This window comes from Trichechus manatus, unplaced genomic scaffold (assembly GCF_000243295.1).
Source record: "Trichechus manatus latirostris isolate Lorelei unplaced genomic scaffold, TriManLat1.0 scaffold00037, whole genome shotgun sequence".
Taxonomy (NCBI): Eukaryota; Metazoa; Chordata; class Mammalia; order Sirenia; family Trichechidae; genus Trichechus; species Trichechus manatus.
In genome coordinates, this window is record NW_004443973.1 from 13,294,511 (window position 1) to 13,322,457 (window position 27,947).

Here is a 27,947-nt window from a genome sequence, read left to right on the forward strand (position 1 = left end):
ATATATTTCTGCATACCTGTACTGAGAACACTACTGACAGCTGGTGGAGTTGAGCTAATAGAAAGTCCAGACAGACACTGTTCGATTCCTGTAGTTCCTGGTGGTGACAAAGACGGGGGATTAACTGAGGACAGCTGGACCTTCCAAAAAAAAGAAAGAAAATTACTTGAGTTTACTTTAAAGAAAATATAAATACTGGCTTTTACCTGTCTTACAGATGAAGTTTTTGATTATATACTACTTGTCAAAAGTTTCCACCTGCACTTCTGCCTTCAGATACTTCTTCCTCACTGTGATACATGCTAGGGACTATGCACTGTGAACACCTCTCCATCCTGTCACTTCCACGATGCCATGTCACTGGTGTCATCCTACCCCCAGTTAACACAGACTGTTCTAACTACTTCCACTCTGGAAGGAGATTCCACTCTCTCCTCCTTCCTAGCCACCCAAAAGTCACTTGACTCAATCCTTAAAATACCACTGCTTTCCTCTTCTCTCTGAATTCCCAGCAGGTTTTTCTTTAAAACTTCCATTGCCCATGGAAGGAATCACCTGGAAGTCTTAAAACCATGATCGATTCCTTAGAAGTTTCTCAAGATTTCTAATCTCATCCATTTCATCTTTTCTCACCAGTGAATGAATGCTGCAACCTTTCAGGGAAAACAAGGGGCCTCTGTATGGACTCTACAGACAGGTTGTCTCACCTCACCTCTGAATACTCTATCTGCTGCCACTTGGTACATTCCTACACAATTTGTATTTTGGCCCTTTCCCAGCCACCACTTCACTCTCTGATGTTCTCAGACTGCATGCAGAGGCCGATCGGGGGCAGGATGCACTGAATGGGGCAGTAGATATGGTGGTAGGAGTCGGGACATGTAACTACACTAGTTCTGGCCGTGAGCTGATGGGGTTGGGGGGATTAAACATCTCAGTAGCTCCCACTTTCTTTCTCTAGAATTGGGAATGGACAAACTGTATCACAAAATGATAGGGCAGTAGCCCTTACTTTACAACTGCAGCAGTTTTTTCTTTTTTTTGGCAGAGGGGTTAGCTTGGTTTTTATTTAGCTGTGTAGATAAGAATTAACTGTCCCTGGATACTTCTTATAAAGAAACATTTTAAAAGTCTATGTTGTTGTTGTTAGTTGCCACCGAGTCAATTCCAACTCATGGCATCCCATGTGTGCAAAGCAGAACTACTCCATAGGGTTTTCAAGGCTGTGACCTTTCAGAAGCAGATCACCAGGCCTATCTCCTGCAGCATCTCTGGGTGGGTTTGAACTATCTACCTTTTAGTTAGCAGCCCAGCACTTAACCATTTGCGCCACCCGGGACTCCTAAGCGCTAGCTGTCACCACCTTATCACCCCCCACATTCACTCTGTATCCCCTGTGATCTGTTAAGTCTCTGAAACTGTTCTAGCCCTGGACATGTTTATGCCTTCTCTCTCCTAATCTCTCTGCAGCAGCTGACAGAGCTAACTATGCCTTTTTTCTCGAAGCTCTGTTTTCCCTTTGGATTTCTCCTCCAGAGCCTCCTTTGCTGGCTCCTTCTCTATCCATGGATTTAAATGCTAGAGTTTTTCAAGATTCTGACTTCAGTCCTCTGACCTTCACCTAGGTTAAGTTACCCTCTCTCTTTGCAGATGATTCCAAAATCTGTATCTCTTAGCCCTGTCCTCATTCCTGAAATCTAGAACCCTGTATCTAATTCCATCTGTATATCCTGAAGGCATCTCAAATTCAGCATGCTCAATACTTAACTCATTATCTGCCCAATCTCCATTAGTGCTACTAGCAAACACACAGACACTTAACTTATTTGAGTGGAAACTATCATGTACTCAGGTAGCAATGCTGTCTTACCTCCGTAAACCCATCTTTAAGAGGAGTAACAGGTGTACCGGTCATCTGCCCTGGTAGAGAAATCTTCTTTCCTTCTTCAAACGGGCGTGTAGGTATTCGATGCAAATAGCCATATCCAATGCCACATCCTAGGCTACAAAAATATTTTTTCTTAAAGTTATTGTTATGAATCACAGCTTGCATTTTTTGAGATGTTTGAAATATAAAAACAACAAAATTTCATTATTTTAAATAAAGTCCTCTTACCAGAGGTCTCCCCTGACTGCTATCCTTACTATCCTTTATTTTTCTTCAAGCTTTTATAACCATCTGACACACTACATATTTATTTGTTTATTGTCTGCCTCCCCCAGTAAAATGTATGTTCCTAGAGGGCAGAGACCTTGTTTTGTTTACTGGCTTAACAGTTCCTGGAAAGTAGCAGGCACTTAATAATTATTTGTTGAATGAATGACAAACAGCCTTTCTACCAAAGAGGTCAAAGCACTTTTGTATGACAATGTCATTTACACACCCACAGTTCCATCGCAGAACTTGCCACAAATCAGTTACGTATGTTTAATCCAATTCCACTTCTAATTTATCCTCCCACTGCCACCAGAGACATCTTTCTAAAAAATGTGATCATACTGCTTTTTCTCTTAAGTCTGTCGGCCTCCCAATATTCCTTTCTCCATCTTCCCTTTGGGGAATTACTTCCCAGCTGTTGCGTGTAATGCTGGTGGGACTGTCAATTAGGTTGCCTGGCCTCTTCAAACCAAGGAAGCCGCTCATGACCAGAGATAGGCCAATCAACCTCTTTTGCCCAGGGCTGAATAAATGACTTCATTCCCTCAGTGGAATGCTGATGAAACTGCCTATTAGTCTTTGCTATCTAAACCCCTAGAGGTGTCCTGAGCCTGGTTCTTTAGCTATTTCTTTGACTTCACGAGCTAGTCCATATCAATAAATTCATTTCTGTTTATAACAGTAGGCTTCTACTGTTTGGAACCAAAGAACTCCCTACTGATAAAATATCATAGTCCCAGTGCCGAAAGTATATCCAAATTCCGGACTGTGGTATTTAAGGCCCTCCATGATCGGTTCCAACTTACATTTCCAAAGTGATTGGTTGTATTTGCCAAGCTACTTGACAGTTTTTGAGTAGGCCGTGTACTCATATCTCTGTCTTTCCTCTGCCAAGGCATTTATTATCTCCATGGGTACCGTACCACCAAAAGCTGGGAGAGTGGGCAGTGGCCAACTTCTGATCTTCCTTATCCCAACCTGACTTGCACCATGATGCTTCCTACTACAAAATTACTTGTTCTTTCTTCACTCACTTTTCCTGCTTTCTACCATCAAAACTGCAATTCCCTCAGCAGTCTGGATCTCAAAGAGATTTAGAGGACGAAAGTAAGATTAAATAATTTATACTGCTCAAGGATATCCTTTCAGAGGTAACTGCATTTTGAAACAAGATGTTTATTAATCAAAATAACTAACTGGTGATAGAGAAGGTGCTTGAGGCAACAGCAAGACTCTGTCTAAATTTAAAGATACCCCATGAATGAAATCGAGGGAAATACGATGTAATGAATGAAATCTGGTCAACCTCAAGGGAAGAATGAAAATCAGGGTACAAATATGCCAAATGCATGCTCTAACAGCAGACTCAGGAAGATGGCCTGTATGGGCCTGAACAAAGCAATGGCTAATCAACAGTATCGAGCTTGTCAAAAAGAAAAATGTTTTCCACAGAAAAGGTATAATCAGCACTGAGTCTTGGGGGAAAAAAAAGGCCCAAAGGACAAGAATGTAGTAATGTTTAATCAACTTAAATAAAAATTAAAGAAGTAGATATGTTTTTTGCTCCTGGACTCCACCATTCCCAATCTCTTCTTGCATTTTGATTCCATGTTCACCGAGCACTCTTGTGGCAATAATCGGATCTGAGAATTCTCCTAACTGGAAAGGGGGTATTTTTCTATTATAAATTGAAAAATTGCCATTCTAATGAATACACAGCACCTTTGCAAATTTAGTTTATATGAGGCAGTCCCTCTGAAATCAATCAATTCTGAATACCCTGAGAAGATCATATTTCTGGGTGTTTACAAACCTGGATAGTAGATGCTAATAACCTCATCAAGTATTACCTAGAAAGGCCAGATTCTTAGATGATATTTCGATCTCATTTTTCTCAAATTGCAATAAGTGAGAATTCTGGCAGTGAAACATGTTGAAGAATCTCACATAGTATGGGTAAAGATATTTTGACCAAATAGAGGCTTTACCTGCTTGCATCAACTAAGTCATCCTTTTCCCTGCAAGGGCTGGATGTTTTACAACTCATTTAGAAAAGCTTCCATTCCTAGGTTTTCCTATGATTATGTCTTATGGTCTATAATTCCTCAAATAAAACAAGACTGTTAGTTGTTAGATCAGTAAAGAAAAGAACTACAGTGTATATACCATATTCCCTTAGGTGTGTGCTTTTGAAAAATGAACTGTTTGTTTAGATATTCTAGGTCAGCTCTTTTCTTAAGAGGATCTTATAATAAACCAGTTACTTCTTTCAAAATAAAAACAGTGTTTACAACACATCGGACTAGTAAGTTTAAGTAATCATAACTTAGTGTAAAAAATGACCTTACCTGCCTTCTCCACCCCATGCAGAATTTGGCGTAATAATCACTTCTCGACAGTTATCAGTGTCTGTGTTGTACACATAAAGTTTCAATGGTTTTGCTTCATGTGTTTCAATAAGGCTGAACAGATCTTCAGACTGCAAAAGCGTCATAGGAGAAAAACATTTTTATGTTACTGGACTTTACAGCAGTGGGACTGAAACCTGGCTATTATTGGAATACCTGGAAAACTTAAAAAAAAAAAAAAAAAAAAAAAGAAATACAGATTCTGGGTCCTGCCTCAGACATACAAATCATTTCTTAAAACTGATACACCAAGCAAAGTTTAATTCAATGTATTAGCTACCTACTATGTGCAAGACCTTATGCCCAAGTATTCTTAGTTGAACTCTTCTACATCGAAGCTCTACATATTCTACTTTTATTCTCCATTATTAATACCTGGTTATTGGAGCATCTTATTTTTTTTCTCCCATTTCTGATTTAGCAATGTTATACTTCTGCTAGCTACTGGACCAGGAAAAGGATGTGACTAATATAGTTAAAAGGAGCCCTGGTGGTGCAAATGGTTAAGTGCTCAGCTGCTAACTGAAAGGTTGGCAGTTCAAACCACTCGGCTGCTTTGTGGCAGAAAGACCTGGTGATCTGCTTCTATAAAGATAACAGCCAAGAAAACACTATGGGGTAGTTCTACTCTGTCACATGGGGTCACTACGAGTCAAAAACAACTCAACGACAAACAACAACAATAGCAAAATAGCAAAACTAACAGTCAAGCTAATTTTGTCACCTTAAAAAGCAAAAATACTAAAACGGGGATTTGATTTGTCTTGAGGTTACACAAGAAATTTTTGTATACCATACACAAAATCTTTGGAATTGCCACACTGTTGTTGTATTTTTCTCACATCTATGCCTAATGAGATGCCTCCCAGATGTTCCATTAAGCACCCTGAGGCATAAGCTATCTTGACTAGCAAAGATCTAAATTTCTACTTTAAATGCAAAGTCTGTAGATATACTTCTGAATTCAAACATCAATGAAAAAACGTTATATAGTTTTATTATTAATAAATACACTAATTACCTCATTCATGACTGTATCTGCTCCAATGATATAATCACTGTGAGGTCTAAGACCTGCTAGAGCCGCAGGAGAATTGGATTCCACTTCCTAGGACGACAAAAAAACACACCCCAAAATTTAATATATAATATAACCTTCCAAATTTAATAGTCCACAGTTCTTATAGTGACAAGGAAAAAAAACCTAAACCCTTATCTTGTTAGACAATGTCAAAAATTCTAGAATATATATATTTAGAAATCCCAAGCATAAAAATTAGAGAATATTTAATAAATGTTTTGAAATACTTCTATAGATATCTGCTTTAACATGTATTCTTCTAATGGATAAATTATATTTGCTTCTCTTCAAGTTTTTTCTTTTTAATCCCTATTTCAAAAGCAATGCCTGCTGATATTCAGAAACTAAAAACAGTCAAATAATACTAATTAGAAAAAAAAAACACCTATAATCTTACCAAATCTGAGACAAGCACTGTTAAAAGACGTTTTTCTACATTGCTTTCTTAAACTAAAAGGAACAGCTCACGGTTGATACTTACCAACACATGCCAAACGTTTTCATTTGCTCCATCAAAGCTGCAGAAACGAATGCTCACTCCCAACAAGCCCTGGCCACCCCACATGTTACTTGGTGTGACTGAGGTCTCTCTCAGCTCCAGGGTTTTGCTGCTGTAGATAAGCATTTTTACAGGTTTTTCAACATTTGCTTTCAGTAGATCCTTAAGAGTATCATTGTCTTTATTCTGTGAACACACAGAAATAATTTTCCTTAATAGATACAAACAATGTTAACCAATCTTAGCTTAAGTATCCTACAGACCTATAATAGTAATATTAATTATCAACATAAACAAAACATTCAATAGGCAAGAAGTAAAGCATAACTGTTTCTAAGCTCGCAAAGAAAAAAAGCTTCACTAACATTCAAAGGTTCTTCAAAGTAAAAGAATGTCAAGAAATTAAGAACAGCTCTTAGGTTAGCAACAAGTTCAACTGATTTTTTTCATTAGTTGACTATAAATTATGGAATTTGCAAGCCAACATTATTAGGAGTGATCTAGGGCTTACAAACAAAATACTTCATAAAAAGTCACATTACTAGTGAATCTGGGATGACTTTGGTTTTTAAATCTAAAACATTCGCTGAGGTTGAAGTTTGACTTTCGACGGTACTCCTATATATATATTTTATTATGTTATTAGAAACTGGAAGGAAAATAAATGGACATGGTATACTAAATATTTCATTACATAAACAAGGGCCATTAAATGGGAAATGTTGATAAGTAAGAACTAAAATGTTAAGATTGTTTTGAAAAAATAAACCAACCAAGGAGCTACCGTCATAAGAATTTTCTTTGCTGAGATTATAATTTCCTTCTTATGGGAATTTACTATGGGCAAACCAAAAGCAACTTACAACAAGTAGCTCTAATTCTACACTTTTGGAGTACATCTCTCTGATTCTAGTAAAATTACTTGTATATCATGGATCTTAGTTTCAAGAAAAATGACAAGTTATTTGTGAATAAGTCTTTACTAATCCATTTATCAACAACCTACAAAACTGACATATTTTAAAAAGCAAATATTTCAATCTTAATTATCTCTTCCTGCTTACAAAAATTATTTAATATATGAATTACAAGTCTCCCATGATTCTACCTCCCCTAAGATAGTCATTGGAGTCTCAGATACAGTATTTCAGACTTGACATACTAGTATGTTTAATAACACACAATTATTTTCACAAAAGAGGCATTATACTGTACATGATGTTTTATAACTTGCATTTTCACTGGGTAACTTTCCCTGGACATTCGAAAGCACATTTTCTTAAAACCCTCTTTTAAAAACAATAAACGTCGATCCCAGATACATTTAAAAAATTCCATTTCCAAAAGACTACAAAATACTATAGGCAAAACCACAAAAGGCTGAACTTACTAATCTTGAACCATTAATAGAAACAATAAAATCAAAGAATGGCTCCAGTCCAGCTCTATGTCCTGGTGAATTTTCTTGCACCTGTGAAAACAAAAATGTCAAATATAAAAACTGAAAATCTTAACTAAAAATTTTAAGCTAAACTTAAATAGCTATTTCTCTTCAGTAAAAATAAACAGCATTTATAATGAAATATAGGTATAGACTGTTCTCTCACTTCTCTTTGTCTCTCCCAGAAAATACCCTTCCTGCTCTCTAAATTCTACTCATTCTTCCAGATCATCTCCCCAGTGAGATTTGCCCTGTATGGTTCCATTTCACACCACTTTTTTTTTTGGTGGGGGCATCCTTCCAGCACTTAGCCCATGATTTACCAAAAAACCCATTGCCGTCTAGTCAATCCCAACTCATAGCAGCCCTATCGGACACAGTAAAACAGCCCCAAAGGGTTTCCAAGGCTGTAAATTTTTACAGAAGTAGACTGCCACATATTTCTCCCATAGAGCAGCTAGTGGGTTCGAACCACCAACCTTCTGGTTAGCAGCTGAGCACTTAACCACTGCACCACCAGGGCTCTTAGTCCATGACATAGCAGACATTAAACCACTGTAACTGAATGATGAATTCAAATTAATTTAGTGAGCGTTTATTCCATAACTGCTCCTGGCAAGGCACTACTCAGTTACAAAGCTAACACAGGAACACAGCCACCGACCCCAAGAAATTTACGATCTGTCTGGGGAGAGGTGTGAAGAGGAAGGAGAGTCAGAGGATACACAGCCCTCTAATCACTGTACAAAGTTCTAAGAAGATTAATTGTGATTAAAGAGGCTTCACAGAAGGAAAAAAATGACATCTGAATTGTGCTTTCAAAAAGAACTTTCAAAGGTGAAGATGGATAGGAGATAAGGAAGGACATTTCAAAGCCGAAAAAATAATGAATAAAAACACAGAAGCAGGACTATGAAAAATGAGAATCGTAATTCAGTGTAGCTAAACAACAGGGTGGTATGGGACAGAAGTACAGAATTACAGATTTTGAAAACTAGAATTGCCCCAGAAATCCTATAATCCAGGGGATCCTAAACTGGGGTCTGTGGATGGCTTCGGGAAATACCCGCAAGTCCTGAAATTATATGTAACCTTTTGTATGAACGAACAGTTTTCCGGGTGTAAAGATCCATGGCTTTCATCAGAGTCTCAAAGGATTTCTCTATGACTCAAAGAAGATTAAAAGCCACTGATTTTGTGCAATTCTTTCATTTTACAGGTGAAAATGCCAGTCTGTGACATGTCTTTGGTCCCACAGCTGGCTAGTGGCAGAGATGACACTCAAAAGTACATCTCCCAGCTCTAAGCCCAGTAAGAAGGTGGGAAAGAAAGGGTGAGGCCAGATTATAAAGGACCCAAGAAAGATTAAGGTTACTCAGCTTCTCAACAATTCAGTATTAAGCATTCCAGATTAAAAAAATGGATTAAAATCAACTATTAAATTTTCTAAATTTACAGTAATAAAACATTAGTAGCCAGCAATAGTAATAGTAGTAATATCACAAAAACAGGAAAAAGCCAATACAATCAACTTTGCATTTCCTTTTTAAAAATATTTTTTAAATGTTCAAAGAATTTTTTATTCTGCTTAACATTATAAAGTACTGTCAAAACTATCCTACAAATATGAAAAGCTTGCATTGTTTTGGTAGACTGATTTTCTATAATAGCCCAAACAGCTGTAATAGTCAATACTGAAGTTATGCAAATAATAGATACACATTCATTCATACATAAAGCTGTAGCTAGTCACACAGTAAAAAATCATTTTTAAGCTTTCAAAAAGGAACCCAGATTGTTCCCAGAATGCTTCACTCTAATGCCAGACAATATCCATCGGAATCGTTCATTACTTCTTGGATTAATGTTACCTTTTAATTATTTATTTAAAGCTGAATTATATGATCATTGCCTCTGAAAAAGTAAAACCTTATTTTCTTCATTTGTCAGAGTAAAAGAGAGTTATCCATTACAAAAGTGGTTCAATGTTTAGCTTACTAAAACTGTTTAATCTCCCTTTACATAAGTTTTCCTACAAATCTGGGACTAAATCGTTTTCGTGAATTAAACAAGTTAATTAAATATCAAAGGAATTTATTATTTAAAGGCATCAGCACTAATAAAAATGATCAGTGTCTATTCTGTTTAGCTTCTCTATATTCAGTCTTCCTAAATGGGAGGCAGGGGGGAATTTTATATCCTATATATTATCAAACAAAATGTCCAATGCCCAGAACAGCTTTCTTCTCAAATGCCTACTCAGAAAGCTAAGTGGTAGCAGCTTGAAGCTATAATGAGAAGAAATGTGAGATCAAGTCACAGCTAGGAGGGAAAAAGAGCCATGATCTATTAGGTGTGCAATGCCTGTACACTGGGTGTCTATCAATTAGACATGAAATGAAGGAGGAGGATCAGGACAGATCCCTAGGAATCCCTCTCCCCCCAGTGAAGTTTCTCATTTTCTAGGGAACAAATCTAATCTTTTCTCTGAATCTGAGTATTTCTAACAGACCACTTATGGTACTTTATTTAGAGCCCAACTAGTTCACCGATAAATTTCAGACTTCTCCACTGAGGCCACCACCACAAGTTTAATGTCATCACCAACTTAGAAAGTTGACCCCACATACTGATCTTATTCTTATTCTCCAAGTATAAAGTTTTACTATTATTTGCTTTAAATGCAAAGTTTCCAATACCATTACAAGCATCCTCCTATAACTCAAAAAGGACTCAGTAGCTAAGTGTGACTTCTAAAATAAATAAATGTAAATAACTTCCTAATTCTATTTTTCCATTTTCATTTGCTAGAAACATTGATTTCCTTTCTGTTTCTAATGGACCTTGAAATTAATTTTCCTGCCGAGTTTATTTACATCATTAGTATCAGCACAGTTCTGGCAACTAGGTGTCTTAATTATGTATTGCTAGGGCACCAGCAGAACACCAAAACCAAACCCACTGCCATCGAGTCGATTCCGACTCACAGTGACCCTACAGGTCACCCTACAGGTCAGAGTAGAACTTGGAAATGTAGAGTTTCCAAAGCTGTACATCTTTACAGAAGCAGACGGCCACATCTTTCTCACGAGGAGTGGCTGGTAGGTTTGAACTGCTGACCTTTTGGCTCACAGTCGAGCACTTTAACCACTGCGCCACCAGGGCTCCTTTGATGCCAGCAAAGGGAGTCTCTTGTTGACCCTATTATATTTTAAGAAAATTTCTTATATTTCATAGGATGGAAAATACGATCTCCAACACAGTAAATTAAACATTCACAGAGTCTAAGTTTCTCTTGAAATATTACCCACTGACAAGAATCTCTTAGGCACCTAATCTCTCAACCATCAGATTACCACTTCAATACCTTTGTCCCCTATGAGATCTCAGTTGTTGATTCATCTGTTTCCTTCAAACCACCTTAATTTTTTTTTTTAAAGTATATATACATGGCAATTTAAAACGAATAGGTTAAATCTGAAACTTTAATACTAAGATTTCTGCAAGCTCTTTTAAAATGGAAAAGTGGAAAAACAGTGGAGTTTTAGAGTCAGACTGACTTGGGTTTGAGCCACGGTTTTGCCCACTTTTCAGCTGTGTGAGCTTGGAAAAGTTTATTTTACCTCTATGGGCCTCAGTTTTTTCATCTGCAAGTAAGCGATAATGTCATCAACTTTATAAGAATGTTACAAAAATTCAGTGAACTCAAGTTTATGAAGTGCTTCGTTAAGTCCCTGGCATATGACAGGAGCCCTACAAATCTTAAGCCTTTCTCCTAACTCTGCCATTATCACCTGAGGACAAATCTTTACACCCAACCAATTCCTGGATACTATGTTATTTTTCCAACCATGAAATTAAATACCACCACCACCACCACGACCACCACCGCCCGCCTTTATTTTTTTAATGAAACAGAACTTATAGAAAGTTAGTCAGCTCGGAAGAGGAGACAAATCACTTTTTACAATGATGCTTCTCAAAGATCAATTCCAGATGGATGGCAGATCTAAAGGTCAAAAGTAAAACAATAAAGCTTTTAGAGGAAAACACAGGAGAATATCTTGAGACCTTCTAGTACACAAAGATTTCTTAAACTGCACACAATAAGCACCAACTAGAAACTAAAAAAACTAATACACTGAACTACACAAAATTAAGAACTTCTGCTCGTCAAAAGACACCATTAAGAGAGTGAAAGGCAGCCCATAGAGATGGAGAAGATACTTACAATACTTATCTAACAAAGGATTTGTATTCAGAACAAATTTAAAAGTACTACAAATCATTAAGAAAAAGAGACAACAAAACTACAATGAGATACCACCTCACATCCACTAGAATGGCTAAAACAAAAATAAGTGTTAGCGATGTTGTGGAGAAACTGAAATCCTTAGAGTACAGGTGGGATTGTAAAATGTGCAGCTGCTATGGAAAACAGTCTAGCAATAACTCAAAATGTTAAAAACATAGTACCATATAACCCAGCAATCCCACTCCTAAGTATATATCCAAGAGAACTGAAGACACACCTCCATACAGAAACTTGTACATGAATGTTTGTGACATTTTTATTCATAATAGTCAAAAAGTGGAAAGAACTCAAATGCCCATGAACTCATGAATGAATAAACAAAATGTGGTATACCCCTACAATGGAATATTGTCAATAAAAAGAAATGAAGTATTGATACATACTATGGCAGAGATAAACTTTGAAAACATACTAACTGAAAAAAGGCAGCCACAAAAGACTAGATACTGTATGATTACATTTATATGACATGTCCAGAATACGCTAAGCCATAGAGACAGAAAGTAGACTACAGGTTGTCAGGGACTGTGGGTAGGGGCGAAGTGGGGAGTCACTGCTAATGAGTACCGAGTTTCTTTTCGGATGATGAAAATATACTGGAATTAGACAGTGGTGATGGTTGCACACTTCTGCGAATATAATAAAACAACTGGATTGTACACACTAAAAAAGGTTGAATTTTATGGTATGCAAATTAATTTCAATCAAGCTGTTTAAAAAAATGGGGAAAAGACTTTAGAAGACACTAAAAAAAGAGGATATCGAAATGGCCAATAAATAAAAAAAGATGCGTTCAATTTCAAAAGTCATCAGGGATATGCAAATTAAGCCATAATGCAATACACCTATCAGAAGGGCCAAAATAAAACAGATGGAAAATAGTGTTAAGATGAAGAGTAATCAGAAACCTCAATTTCTGCCGGTGGGAGTGAAAATTAGAAAACTATTTAGTAATATCTATTAATAGTGAAGATATGTATGCCTTTTGACCCAATACTCCTAAGTATATGCCCAACAGAAATGAGTATACACATAATCACCAAAAACAAATGGTTAGAATGTTCACAGCAGCACTATTTGTAATAGTCAAAAACTGAAAACTACATAAATGCCCATCAACAGCAGGATGAATAAAATAAGTTTTGGTATATTCTCTCAATGGAATACAATAAATTAATGAAATGGAAGGTCTACAAAAACATGCAACAACATGGATAAATCTCACAAGCAATATTTGGGCAAAAGAAGTCACTACATATCACATGATTCAATTTACATAAAGCACAAAAACAGGCCAAAATAATCTATGCTCTTGGAAATCAGGATAGTATTCACCTGTAAGGAGGAGGGGGTGGAGAGGATGTTTGGTAGATATGACTGGAAAGGGACGGGATGTTGGTTACCCGGGTGCGTTGTTTGTGAAAATTCATCAAGCTGTACACTTACGTACACTTTTTAAATATAAAATATTTTAAGATACGCTCCTTCTAATTACATTACTACAATCTAAGAGAATACCCAACACTTCACCTATAAGGACCACAGCTGAGAACCTGTAATTAAATCAAAAAAGACTCAGAGCAGTCAACGTAAAGGCCACAAAGTAACTTTCATGTACAGTCATTCTTCACAAGAACACTTCTGGACCACTCTCAGATTCTATCTGCATTTATTATACATAATTTGGCTATCTGATTTCCAAGCCACTAGGAGGAAGAGAACTGAAAGAAGAAATGCTACTGCCACTTAACTGTAGCAAAAACAGATAGCTGGCAGAAAGTGAGAAGAAATAAAAATTACAAAAACAAAAACAAACAAAAAAGGCATCAGTCTAGAGCCACTTACCAAATTGTACCTAGTGAGTTACTTACTATGCATTTATATAAAAGGTGGAACTGTGATTGTGTCCTGTTGTTGAGAATACAAACATATGAAAGTCTCTTGACATTAGCTGCTTATAGAACTCTGCAATGATAGTAATGTTCTATATCTGCGCCGTCCATTACGGTGGTCACTAGCCACATGTGACTACTAAGCATTTGAAATGTGGCTAGTGCAACTGAGGAACTGAATTTTTAATTTCATTTAAATGTAAATAGCCAATGTGGCTACAGGCTATCATACCGGACAGTACAGGTCTAGGCAATAACTACAAGATTTGTATTCTGATACAGCACAATGATTGACAGTCATAATGACCACTAAGACACAAAGGGCTTAAATTATATTTAGCACCTATCTATATGCTGCGGAAGCATGGGATACACTTTAAAAACAGATTTTCATATTATTTTGATACTTAATGCAATAAACATTCAGTTTTAAGGAAAAGCTTGACTATACACAAAGTGATTCCCTGAGGTTTCTAACAAGCATGTTGAGGTTGCACTTTTTCCAATTCTCAGGCCACAGGATTTATTTTGAACAATTAAGAAACAAATTATGAACACAATTACTGGCACTCGTAAGACTTCAAACCTTGTATTGTGAGGTTATCTTAAAAATCACAATACTTCTTTCCATACAGACTCTAGAAAAAATAGCTACAATAAACAAGATGAAATTTGGTAGATTTCTTCTACTGTCCAAGCAGCAAAAAACAAGAAGCTTTTGATGGAAAATGCACAGTGAAGGAGCATTCTCATTACATAAAAAGAAATTAGCACCAATGATCAGAAGCTGGATTTTGAATTACCAACTATCCAGAAATAATTCCTAGAGTGGTGTTATCAAAACTGTGGGTAGTTTCAGTGGGTTCTGAAGTCAACTTAGTGAGTCATGATAGAATAGACAAACATCAAGAATTCATGACTTAATAAAGGTCAGTACTTTCCATGAAACGTAGTACGTACCAGATTGAATGGAAAATGTATTTCTTACTTTAGCAGTAATAAAGTTAGAAAAAACTGCCCTACAAGATACCATGAACTGTTTTGTCCAATCAACTTCCAGTAATAAAAATCATTTAAACTTCTGCCTTTCCCTCACCTTCTGATCCTGGATTAGAAACGTTTACCAGAGCTAGCCTGAATTTTTCTTTTTTTTAAAACTAATTGCATAAAGACCTAATTGTTCCTCACTGATTGCTTTCCAGGTAAGCATCTATCTCTTCTTCCAGAACTTTAAGGGTTCCAATAACACTACTTTTATCAGGTTTAGCTCATTCTGCACGAACCTCTCTCTTTTAAATCTTTTCTTGGAGGAAGGGGTCACAAAACAGAAGAGAAAGGCTTGGACAGAGTGAGGGGGAAGTCATCTTCCCAATAGCACTGGTCTATTTACTTACATAGGAGACCTAGTGGCGTAGTGGTTAAGAGCTTGGCTGCTAACCAAAAGGTCGGCAGTTTGAATCCACCAGCTGCTCCTTGGAAACCTTATGGGGCAGTTCAACTCTGTCCTATAGGGTCACTATGAGTCAGAACTGACTCGATGGCAATGGGTTTGGTTTTTGGTTTTATTTACTTATATACTTCCAGGCTGAGGTATACAAATCAGCTACCTTAAAGATCTGCGACCTTAAAATAACAAAGAAAAGAAACAAAGATCACCAGACTAGATATTTTACAAGGTGACATGCAAAGGTACATTTTCCCAGGTTTACGGTTGGTATGTGAATTATCTCCCTTCATTTTTCTAAGCATAAAGACTTTTCCATAAAATTGACTAAGTGGAATGTGTAACTGTCTCGTCTTTTTATTACTGCATATTACATTCTACCACATCTTCTCCACACCTAAAATGTAGGTAAATCCCTCTGAATGACTTTTCTGTTCACACTGCTATCTCCTTTCTCTCTCTATTTAGTGTTAACACCCTCACCTCTGTTTTTAAAAACAGTAGTGATGTTAAATAAGACTAAAAAGTAAATTCAAGTAACACCTAAATGAGGACTCACTTCAACTATCCACATAATGCCACTAACTACCTCATGTTATCTATGTGTGTGTATGTGTGTGTGTATGCGCATGCTTAAGTGATCAAGACCTGGCAAAAGATTTGGGAACATGATGTAAATCCTTCATGGTTATAAAAGGCATTTTTCGGGTGGTGGTGGTGGGGCTGCTCTTCAATGTCTGCAAATGGCCAAGTTTCCTTATTTGGGACTTGAGAGATATTTGCGTGGTAAATAATTTTGCAGTAGACTAGGTGAGTTCAATCCTCACCTGCTAAAACATTCTGTTCACATGTTCCATCAAAATAACCTAAAGAGCATGCTTCCTTGACCCTATGATGTAATCTGTAACATAGAAAGTAATTTGAAATAAAATTCTAATGGTAAATAAAAGGAAATAAAAACTCATCATTATAAGCAGCTTCTTTAAAAAGATCTCTGTATTAGGAAAACAATGTCCAAAGAAACTGATGTCTGCTCCAAAAGAAACAACTCTTGATAATTTGTCACTTCATTTTACACTCTTCAAATGTCAACTGAGGTGTTTGCTTCTTAGAGAAGAGAGAGAAAACTCGCTGTGTGACCTTGGGCAACATCATTTCTCTGTGCCTCTTTTTCTTTAGCAGTAAAGTGAGGCTGACTAGATGATTTCTAAGATTGAATTAATTACCATAAGTCTAGCTAATTGTTACTAAAGCTATCTATAGATCCCTACAATGAAGAAAATCAAATCCAGCAAGATCATTTTAATTAGAGACTTTCAGTAATTTTTTTAATTTTTGTATTTAATAACACTGGCCAAAGCAATAGAAAGGATACTGGTACTCACCAATCTTTTAGAATACAAACTTAAAATTTCCTTAAAAATGAGATCTTTTACTGCTCTGACAGGGATCAAAATAGAAGGTCCCAAGCAGAGCTGGAGAAAAATGTAGAATAAAATGCTAACTCACACAAAAAGACCAGACTTACTGGTCTGAAAGAGACTGAAGAAACCATGAGAGTATGGCCCCCAGACATCCTTTTAGCTCAGTAATGAAGTCACTCCTGAGGTTTCACCCTTCAGCCAAAGGTTAGACAGGCCCATAAAACAAAACAAGACTAATCAGGCACAACAGCCGAGGGACAAGGACTAGAAGGCAGGAGGGGACAGGAAAGCTGGTAATAGGGAACTCAAGGTCAAGAAGGGAGAGTGCTGATGTGTCGTGGGGTTGACAACCAATGTCACAAAATAACACGTGTACTAACTTTTTAATGAGAAACTATTTGTTCTGTAAACTCTTATCTAAAGTAGAAAAAAAAAAAGAGATCTTTCAGAATTAGCAGGCATCTAACTAAAATTAATAGGGTCAGATCTAAACCAAAACATGTTTTAAACAGCAATAAAGTACAGGGTTAAGTACACGGACAGAAAGTAGCTGCTGGCTGATTAAATGGAAACACTACAAAAATGTTTACAACCAGTAAATTTTAACTAGCATTAACACTAGAATATTGGTTCTCAACAGGTGATACAATAATGCAAATATCAATAACAAAGGTATCAGCTAGCATTGAGTCTTTATCATATTCCATACCCTATGCTAAGCACTTTATATGAAATATCTAATTTAATCCTCACGACAACCAGTGAGGTAGACAGTGTTGTTTTAATAAAGACATTTAACAGTGCTTAACTTGTTTTCAAAGTATTTTCACACAGAATATCTAATTTGGTTTTTAGTGAGAAAAATGAAGGAAATACTACCATTATCCCCACTTTTCAGATAAAAAGAGTGACACTCAAGTCTAGAGTAGCCCAAGGAAACACGAAGTGATGGAGCTGGGACTAGCATCCAGTGATTCCCAAGGATGATCTCTGGTGGTCTATTATGATACTCTCTCAATGTATTCAGGCCCAGAAGATGAAAAGGTACTTATTTACGACCATATGCTTTAAGTATCTCTCATGTGTTTAAAAAAAAAAAAGGGGGGGGGGGACAAAAAGCCCACAGAAAATTTCTTGCAATGCAAGTGAGGAGTATGTTGTGTTGTTAGGTGCTGTCAAGTCAATCCCGACTCATAGTGACCCTGTGTACACGAGAACAGAACACTGCCCAATCCTGCGCCATCCTCACTATCGTTGTTATGCTTGAGCCCACTGGTGTAGTCACTGCGTCAATCCATCTGAGGGTCTTTCTCTTTTTCACTGACCCTCTACAATACCAAGCATAATGTCCTTCTCCAGGGATGTCCCTCCTGATAACATGTCCAAAGTATGTGAGATGAAGTCTCGCCATCCTTGTTTCTAATGAGCATTCTGGCTATACTTCTTCCAAGACATATTTGTTCATTCTTCTGGTAGGCCATGATATATTCGATACTCTTTTCCAACGTCATAATTCAAAGGCATCAATTCTTCTTCGGTCTTCCTTATTCATTGTCCAGCTTTCACACATATATGAGACGACTAAAAACACCATGATTTGGGTCAGGCGCACCTTACTCCACAAAATGACATCTTTGCTTTTTAACACCTTAAAGAGGTCTTTTGCAGCAGATATGACCAATGCAATGTATCATTTGATTTCGTGAGTGCTGCTTCCATGGGCATTGATTGTGGATCCAAGTAGAATGAAATCCGTGACAACTTCAATATTTTCTCCATTTATCGTGATGCTGCTTATTAGTTAAGTTGTGAGCATTTTTGTTTTATGTTGAGGTATAACCCATACTGAAGGCTGTGGTCTTTGATCTTCATCAGTAAGTGCTTCAAGTCCTCTTCACTTTAAGCAAGCAAGGTTGTGTTATCTGCATATTGCAGGTTGTTAATAAGTCTTCCTCCAATCCTGATGCCCCCCTCTTCTTCACAGAGTCCAGCTTTAGGATAATTTACTCAGCATACAGATTGAATAAGATGGTGAAAGGATACACCCCTGACGTACATCTTTCCTAACTTTAAACCACACAGTATCCCCTTGTTCTGTTTGAATGACTGCCTCTTGATCTGGGTACAGGTTCCTCATGAGCACAATTAAGTGTTCTGAAATTCCCACTCTTCATAATGCTGTCTTAGTCTAGTGCTGCTATAACAGAAATACCACAAGTGGATGGTTTTAACAAAGAGAAGTTTATTTCCTCACAGTAATGTAGGCTAAAAGTCCAAACTCAGGGCATCAGCTCCAGGGGAAGGCTTTCTCTCTCTGACGGCCTTCTTCTCTTCAGTGTTTCCCCGGACTAGGAGCTTCTCCACGCAGGGACCCCAGGTCCAAAGGACGCGCTCTGCTCCTGGCACTGCTTTCTTGGTGGTATGAGATCCCCGTCTCTCTGCTCACTTCTCTCTTTTCTATCTCAAGAGACTGCCTCAGGACACAATCCAACCTTGTAGACTGAGTCCTGCCTCACTAACACAACTGCCGCCCATCCTCCCTCATTAACAGCATAGAGGCAGGATTCACAACACATGGAAAAAATCACACAATACGGGGAATCATGGCCCAGCCAAACTGATACATACATTTTTGGGGGGACATAATTCGATCCATGACACTATCCCCAATTTGTTATGATCCACACTATCAAATGCCTTTACACAGTTAATAAAACACAGGTAAACATCTCTCTGGTATTCTCTGCTTTTCAGCTAGGATTCATCTGATATCAGCAATGATATCCCTTGTTCCATGGCCTCTTCTAAATCTGGCTTGACTTTCTGACAATTCCCGGTTGATGTCCTGCTGAAATCACATTTGAATGCTCTTCAGCAAAATCTTACTTGTGTGTGACATTAATGACACTGTTCAATAATTTCCACATTCTGTTGGATCACTTTTCTTTGGAATGGGTACAAATATGGATCTCTTCCAGTCAGTTGGCCAGGTAGCTGTCTTCCAAATTTCTTGGCATAGACAAGTGAGCACCTCCAGCGTTGCATCTGTTTGACAAAACATCGCAATTGGTATTCCATCAATTCCTGGAGGCTTGTTTTTCGCCAGTGCCTTCAGTACAGCTTGACCTCTGCCTTCAGCACTATCTGTTCTTGATCACATGCTACCTCCTGAAATGGGTGAATGTCGAACAATTCTTTTTGGTATAGTGACTCTGTGTATTCCATCTTCTTTTGATGTTCCTGTGTCATTTAACATTTTCCCCATGGAATCCTTCAATATTGCAACTAGAGCCTTGAATTTTTTCTTCAGCTCTTTCAGCTTGAGAAATGCCGAGCATGTTCTTCCCTTTTGGTTTGCTATCTCCAGGTCTTTGCACATTATAATACTTAACTTCGTCTTCTTGGGCTGCCCTTTGAAATCTTCTGTTGAGCTTTTATTTAATCATTTCTTCCTTTTTGCTTTAGCTACTCTATGTTCAAGAGTGCCTTTCCAAGTCTCTTCTGACATCCATTTTGGTCTTTTCTTTCTTTCCTATCTTTTTAATGACCTCTTGCTTTCTTCATGTATGATGCCCTTGATGTCATTCCACAACTTGTGTGGTCTTCAGTCATTAGTGTTCAATGCATCAAATCTATCCTTGAGATGGTCTCTAAATTCAAAGTTGTTACCTCAGCTCTCGTTGACTTGCTCTAATTTTCAACTTCAACTTGCATATGAGCAACTGATGTTCTTGTTTCACAGTCAGCCCCTACCCTTGTTCTGACCGATGATGTTGAGCTTTTTCATCGTCTCTTTCCACAGATATAGTCGATTTGATTCTGGTGTATTCCATGTGGCGAGGTCCATGTGTAAAGTCATCGTTTACACTGGTGAAATTTGAAATGAAGAAGTCGTTGGTCTTGCAAAATTCTATCACGCAACCTCCAGCGTTGTTTCAATCACCAAGGCCATATTTTCCAACTACCAATCCTTCTTCTTTCCAACTTTCACATTCCAATTACTACTAATTATCAATGCATCTTGATTGCATGTTTGATCAACTTCAGGCTGCAGAAGTTGGTAAAAATCTTCAATTTCTTCATCTTTTGCCCTCGTGGTTGGTTCATAAATTTGAATAACAGTCGTATTAACTGGTCTTCCTTGTAGGCATATGAACATTATCCTATCACTGACAGCGCTGTGCTTCAGGATAGATCTTGAAATGTTCCTTTTGACGATGAACGTGACACCATTTCTCTTCAAGTTGTCATTTCTGGCATAACAGATCATATGATTGTATGATTCAAAAATGGCCAATACCTGTCCATTTCAGCTCACTAATACCTAGGATATCAATGCTTACGTGTTCCATTTCATTTTTGACAACTTCCAATTTACCTAGATTCATACTTTGTATATTCTACGTTCTGATTATTAATGGATGTTTGCGGCTGTTTCTTCTCATTTAGAGTCATGCCACATCAGCAAAAGAAGGTCCCGAAAGCTTGACTTCATCCATATCATTAAGGTCGACTTTACTTTGAGGATAGGCGCCCTGGTGGCACGGTGGTTAAGAGCTTGGCTGCTAACCAAAGATTGGCAGTTGGAACCCACCAGCTTCTCCTTGGAAACCCTATGGGGCAGTTCTACTCTGCCTTACAGGGTCACTATAAGTCAGAATTGACTCAACAGCAACGGGTTTGGGTTTTTTTGGTTACTTTGAGGCAGCTCTTTGCCAGTCGTATTTTGAGTGCCTTCCAACCTGAAAGGCTCATCTTCCAGCACTGTATGAGACAATGTTTCACTGCTATTCATAAGGTTTTCAGTAGCCAATTTTTTCTCAAGTAGACTGCCAGGTCGTTCTTCCTAATCTGTTTTAGTCTGGAAGCTCCGCTGAAACCTACCCACCCAGGGTGACCCTGCTGGTATTTGAAATGCCGGTAGCAAAGCTTCCAGTATCAGAGCAACACACAAGCCACCACAGTTTGAAAAACTGACAGACATGTGGTTGAAATGAGAAGTATACAGTCTCTCAAAGTAACTACTTTGGTTCTAAATACCTTGTTTTAAAAAAGTCATCTTAATTGATAATCATACCTCCTAAGGCAAACAATAGATTCCAAAGCACATATCAAACTTTTACAGATATACATTTCCTAGTCTAGACTGTTAACTATTATTAGTCAATCAATCAAAATAACATAATCCTTCTAGCAGAATATTAAAGCCGGTAAAGTTAACTTACTGATGTTAGTGGTTACTCTAACCTCAATTCTTATGAAAATTTCAAAGGAACTATTAAAAGGCCCTGTTATTCTCTAACTCAGAAAGCACTAGAACCTGTGCTGTATACTCTACTACTTACTGACCAGAGACAGAAACTGTACTTAACCACCAATAGATCTCCCCAAATGCAGATCGTAAGGCTGATAATCCATGAATTAAAACACACTTCATCACATAAATATGATAGTGCATATAAACAATATGAAACTACTGATTTTTTCAAGGTCTATTACTATGGGGAAAATTTTGTGTCCAATAATACTTAAAATTCTTAACTGTCCTAAGGTACATTGTATTCTATGGCTTTAATAAATTGAAATATTCTGATTCCTACATTTGAAAGTAATTTCCAAGAATGTTTATCAGTTAAACAACTTCACAACTTTTTATTAGAAGATGTCAATTTGGGATAGGGTCAGAATCTTAGGTGGTGCTTATGATGCTTCTCGAATATTATAATTTTATATTTGAAATCATCCAACAACCCAACTCTTTTTCTTCTTACAAACATTGTTTTTAGGATGGGTGAGAGGGAGGTAGTAGTGAGATTATCTTTATGTTTTTTAAAAGGGATATATGTTTGAAAAGTTGGAGAAACTTCTGTACCATAAGAATCAAGAAGGAAAAAAATGTGACTATCACAAAATTGTAAACTCACTTTCTCAAAGTAAGTACTAAACTGAAATCCTATAGCAGCAGGAGTTCATGTAGATTAGTGAGGCTCCATTACAAAAGAACAGTTCCATATAATAGTAGAAATGGTGTAGATATTCCATTTTCCTCAGAAATAATTCCAGGTATAGTTACTTTCTCCTCTGAGGAGAGCACCTGATGCTGCTCAGTCTGCAGCAAATGGCTCAGGAGACGGAGGTCTGATCTTACACTGAAGACACATTTCATCTACCACCCTTCCTTCAAAATATCTACCACCTCAAAATCCTTCCCAGGGGAAATTATAAACAATAGTGAACATAAGATTTTCCATGTCCCCCTACTGGCATGAACACTGGTTCCAGAATGCCCTCAGACATCCCCCACCTTAAACAGTATTAAGTGAAGAACAGAATTAATTTGAATATTCTAATTCATAAACAGGTCCTACAACAAGTATCCATGAGGCAAATCCAAAATTTTAATTTTTCAAATGGCCCTGCTGGGATTACTAGATAATTAACAGAAAATCCAGGCAAGAATTCTGCATTGAAGATACTTCAACTGTAAGAAGTAACTTATATTAATTTCTAACAAAATTGAGAAGCCCTGATGAACACTCTTCCTGAATGACATTAGGACCAGAGGACAGGAATAAAAGTTGTACTCATGGTGAACATGCAATCTGCATAAGGGAAACAGAAATAAAATGTTATTTTTAAAAGAATTGTAAACAAAATTTAAAATTCTCCAGTAGAAGTCCACTTCTTTTTATAATGTTTCATAGCTGTATTTTTTGTGACTATACATGTACTTCATGATCACTGCAGAAATTCTAGAAAATATATTAAAGTTTAAAAGGAATATAAAAACATCACCACCCACCAATGATCTTTTTAATATCCTGGTTTATTAACTTTCAGTTTTATTTTCCTGGGCGCTTGCATGTACGTGTGTGCTTGTGAGTGTGTGCAAACATGCACACACAGAGAGGCACACACATGCCTGCAGTGTTTTGAGATGCAACTGTCACTGAATTAATGGCATTCCAATCTATGGTTAGGCTCAGGTTTATTTAACGATTCTTCAACTGTTAGATACCTCATGATAACGTTTCATAAAAAAATTATACATACCATAATTGAGTATGCCAATCATACAAAATCTTTATGAACATGCCTACAGGGCAATGTTATGCACAGGGGAAAAAAAAAAGTAGGAAAAAAATTCTTAAACAGTATTTACCTTTAGATGGTGGGATTACAGGTAATGTAGGTTCTTTGTTAAACGTTTTGAATTTAACAAATTTTCTCTAATGAACGTGTTGGTAATCAGAAAATGATGTAGTCATTTACCAAAATGAATATCAACACTTACACAGACAACGTTAAAATTCAATAATTTGGGAAAACAATCATTTTACGCAAAAACAAAAAGTAGGATTTGTTGCAGAAAAGTACTTATAATAGCAAAACACACAGACACACAAGAAAAACTAAACATCCAACACCAGGAGGTGCTACTTAACCAAACTATGGTACAGCAGTACAACAGACAACTATGCAGCTCATCGGAAGAATGAGGCAGATCTCTATGTGCTGCTATGGAAAGACCGCCAAGATATGTTACCAAGTGAGAAGAGCAAGGTGTGTAACAACTTGTATCATATAATTACACTGCTTAATTACACTGCTTAGTTAAAAAAGAAACAAAAAGAGGGAGGCAGGGGGAGGGGGGAGAAACGTAAATATGCTTTCACACGCATAAAACACTTGGAAGGATACATCATCATCAACTATCAACTGAACTTACTTCTGGGTAATGAGATGGGGTGCAGATGGGAAGCTGGGTATAAAGTATGATCACAACCACATGAAAATGTATTAATACAAAAATACATAAAATACATACTACAATAAAAGGAAAGTACGCTGCTCATAGCCAAAAACCCTGGAACCATTTCAAAGTTGTTTCCCTAAAGAGGTTTAAAGCAGAACCTAACAATGGATATGGAAAAATTATGGGAAAAAATGGAAAGTTCAATCTACCTGAATTATAGGGACTCTGAAATAACAAAAATAAAACAGCAGTGGATAAGGGCGTCATTATAACTGATATTTCAAAACTCAGTCATACAAGTCTTCTTACTAACAAGGAACTGGCCAGGGAATTGATTATTAAAGAAAAGTAACTTCTAATTAAATCATTCTAGAACTCGTTGAACACGGGCAATTTTACTCCAAGGGTTTCCTGCGATATTTACTCTGTTTACAAACTCAGTAAGTAATCCAGGTGTGGAACATACTGCTGTACATTTAGGTAATAACAAATGAAGGGAAGAAATTTTTATATGTTAAGATTTAACATGTTTTCCTCTAAAAACAAAGATAAGGAAGCCAATTACAGACTCAGGGGCAAATGAGTTAGGAACTTGGAAATATTTAAAAATTCTCCTAAACTAGACAATCTTTACGATTTAAAGCTCCCTCTAATAAAACTCTTAAATAAGAATTATTTCATCTTTTTTAATGCTCCAGATACAGAGTGGTAACTAAGGTTGCCCCCAATGTTTCCAAAAATCAGACTTATAGATTAATATCACATTTGCATTACAAAATACATATGAACACTGATTTACTGAGGAGCACCTATAAAGAAAATACACTCCAACTTATTTTATGTTGGAATGAAGTAATTAACAAAAGTTGTTAAACAGGAATCTTTCTGAACCGTACATCTGTCTTCCAAACTCTCATAACTTTTTTTACTCATTAACACTAATGTGTTTTACTGAGTTTCCCCGAGTGCATGTATTCATGACCACAATCAACCACTGTGAGAATCAACTAGTAATCTGAGCAACATACTCCACAGTAACCCGCTGACTTCGAGTTAATTCCGACTCATAGAGACCCTATAGGACAGAGCAGAACTGCCCCACAGGGTTTCCAAAGAGCTGCTGGTAGATTCGAACTGCAGCCTTAGATCTTAATCACTGCACCACCAGGGCTCCATACTTCAGAGTAAGAAAAAAAAACAAAAACAAATCTGTTGCTGTTGAGTGGATTCCAACTCACAGCGACCCTATAGGACAGAGTAGAACTGCCCCATAAAAGGAGCACTTAACCACTATGCCACCAGGGTTTCCTACTTCAGACTAGAGAACTCAAACTCACACTAGATAGTACAGAGAAAGGCACTGTCACTAATTTAACTTTACATGTGGGATCTGACAGTTCTTCCATTTCCCCCTCAGTGTGGCACTCTGAGGTTGTGTCAGCTGAAGAGAATAGGAAAGTAATACAGTTCAGAGGCTCCCTTTTCTTTTTGGGAAAATCATCCTTTCCCACCAAAATCTCAGCTTCAAGAAGGGTTTTTAGTGGAGTGGACAGACAACTAGACACATTAATCCTGGAGATCAGAAAGGTGATCTATCACAGCCCTATCACTCAGATATTTGGATGATATATTTTAAGAATGCTGTCTCACCCAAAACATGGAACCTAAGGCAGAAAAGGAAGGTAGCACCAAAAAATGCACTCTCGCTTTCAATGAGAATGTTCTTGCCTATGACACTCTATTACCTCCCTAATGGCACTACACAATGGGGGTCACTCTGTCGACAGTTCATCGTTTTACCACTCAACGCAGGTGTCAGAGCACACAACTACCAATGCTACTGTTTAAAACCCCTGGTTCATAAGAAAACGACCGCATAACCCTGGGCCTAAGCAGGGGCTTAACTAGCGCCTTTTGCGATACTATGTTTCTCCGTATCCTGGTGAGTGAAGTTGTTTTCCTTAATTTACCCAGATTATTTTTGAAAACATTCCTCTCCATTGCCTCTTTTACCATTGTGGATCTAAATCTTTATCTTCACCACACCCTCAGCAATCTTAGAATAGAACGGAAGTACCCCCCCTTGAAAAAATGTTGAAGGGAAAGATTGGAAAGGTCTGGAGTGACACAGGAGAGGAAAACTGTCCGGTCAAAATCAAGTAAATTTAAGCCTGTCAAACCTACTCCAGGCCATTTCGTTTTCACTCTGCTGCCTAACTGGCCTTTTCGGACACCCACACAGCGCCGAGGTGAATTAACACCTGCCGTCGTATCCGCCGCCTCCAGTTTGAGAGATTCAGAATTTCTTTTCTAGAAAGCTCAAACGCTACCTTCACCGTCACCCCTTCTACAGACGTTGCCGGCAAGCCTTTCTTAACTTTGGAAGCTACGAATTAAGGCGGCAGAGAAGGCCGTGCGGAGGAAGAGGAGCCAAGGTTGCCCCTCTCCCTCTCTGTGTTGCCGGCAGTGGCCTCTGGCTCCGGCCCGTCCTCCCAGAGCCGTGGACCCCGGGCCCGGGGCGCTCTGGAGAGGCGGGATGCGAGCGGCCTCCTGGACCTGCCTCGGGCAAGGCAGCGGCCATAGCCACCGCTCCTTCGCGGGGTCGGGCCTGGCTACCCTGGGAAGGGCCCGTCGGGACCTCCGCCACCCCGCGGGCGGGCCCCGCCTCCAGCCTGCCGCTCCCGGACAGCCGTCGGAGCTCTTACCCGCAGGACGTGGTAGCCTTCCGTGCCCCCGCCTGGGATCTCGACGCTCTGCGAGGAGCCCATGGCGGCCGCCGCTGCTGGCGATAGGTGTGACCGGGATCCGCGTTGCTCCCCGCCCCCCGCGCACCACTCGCTTAGATCCGCTCCTCCGCGTAGCACTTGGGACGTGGCACTCGCTGCCTCCGGAGAGCCGGGCCGCACTGCCCGCCGGGAGATCGTCGCCGCGGCAGCCGCGGCAGCCGAGGCCCCTGCGACGCCGCAGACAGCGCCACCTGCCGCGCACAACCGGGAGGGGTCTGAGCGCGCGCAGGCGAGGAGAGAGGGCTGGAGGAGAGCGGGGAGTGCCGTATTCGTGCTCGCGAGACAGAAGAAATACGATTCATCCAGTCTCGGCACCTTGCTACGGGGCCCTGCATTGGACAAGACTTTTCTAGACGCGTTCCTCCTTGCCCGAAAGACCGTTTCCTTGGCTGCAGTGCCCCCTGGTGGTTAAAAGTAGGGAAAGGGCGGCTGCTGAAAATAATAGGGGTGGGTGCAAATCTCAGAAGCTCCTTATCCTCTGGATTCGTCCCTGGTTGGGCCGCTAAGGGTGATGATATTGTCCTTTGTGAGCTAAATACAAGGAGCCCTGGTGGTGCATGGTTAAAGCGCTCAGCTGCTTACCGAAAGGTCGGCGGTCCGAACCCACCAGCTGCTCCCAGCGAGAAAGATGTGGCAGTTGGCTTCTGTAAAGTTTTACAGCCTTGGAAACCCTATTGGGGTAGTTCTACTCTGTCCTTTAGGGTCACTCTGAGTCAGAATGGACTGACCCCGATGGGTTTGGT

The 27,947-nt window shown here is 38.5% G+C and overlaps 1 protein-coding gene across 2 annotated transcripts in view; it reads right to left on the reverse strand.

Moving 5' to 3' along the window:
- GORASP2 (golgi reassembly stacking protein 2) overlaps nucleotides 1-27,432 on the reverse strand; it is a 36,152-nt gene extending 8,720 nt beyond the window's left edge. Inside the window, exons 1-7 of one of the 2 annotated variants that reach the window (XM_004375525.2) lie at nucleotides 27,124-27,432; nucleotides 7,537-7,617; nucleotides 6,129-6,332; nucleotides 5,588-5,674; nucleotides 4,507-4,637; nucleotides 1,871-2,003; nucleotides 17-140 (exon numbers count right to left, since the gene is read on the reverse strand). In XM_004375525.2, coding sequence (XP_004375582.1) covers nucleotides 17-140; nucleotides 1,871-2,003; nucleotides 4,507-4,637; nucleotides 5,588-5,674; nucleotides 6,129-6,332; nucleotides 7,537-7,617; nucleotides 27,124-27,186 — 823 coding nt within the window. In that variant the 5' untranslated portion in view covers nucleotides 27,187-27,432. Of the gene's footprint in view, nucleotides 1-16; nucleotides 141-1,870; nucleotides 2,004-4,506; nucleotides 4,638-5,587; nucleotides 5,675-6,128; nucleotides 6,333-7,536; nucleotides 7,618-16,065; nucleotides 16,126-27,123 lie in introns of those variants that run through there. The other variant, XM_023730580.1, reaches the window with a different exon arrangement.
- Nucleotides 27,433-27,947: the final 515 nt, after the last annotated feature.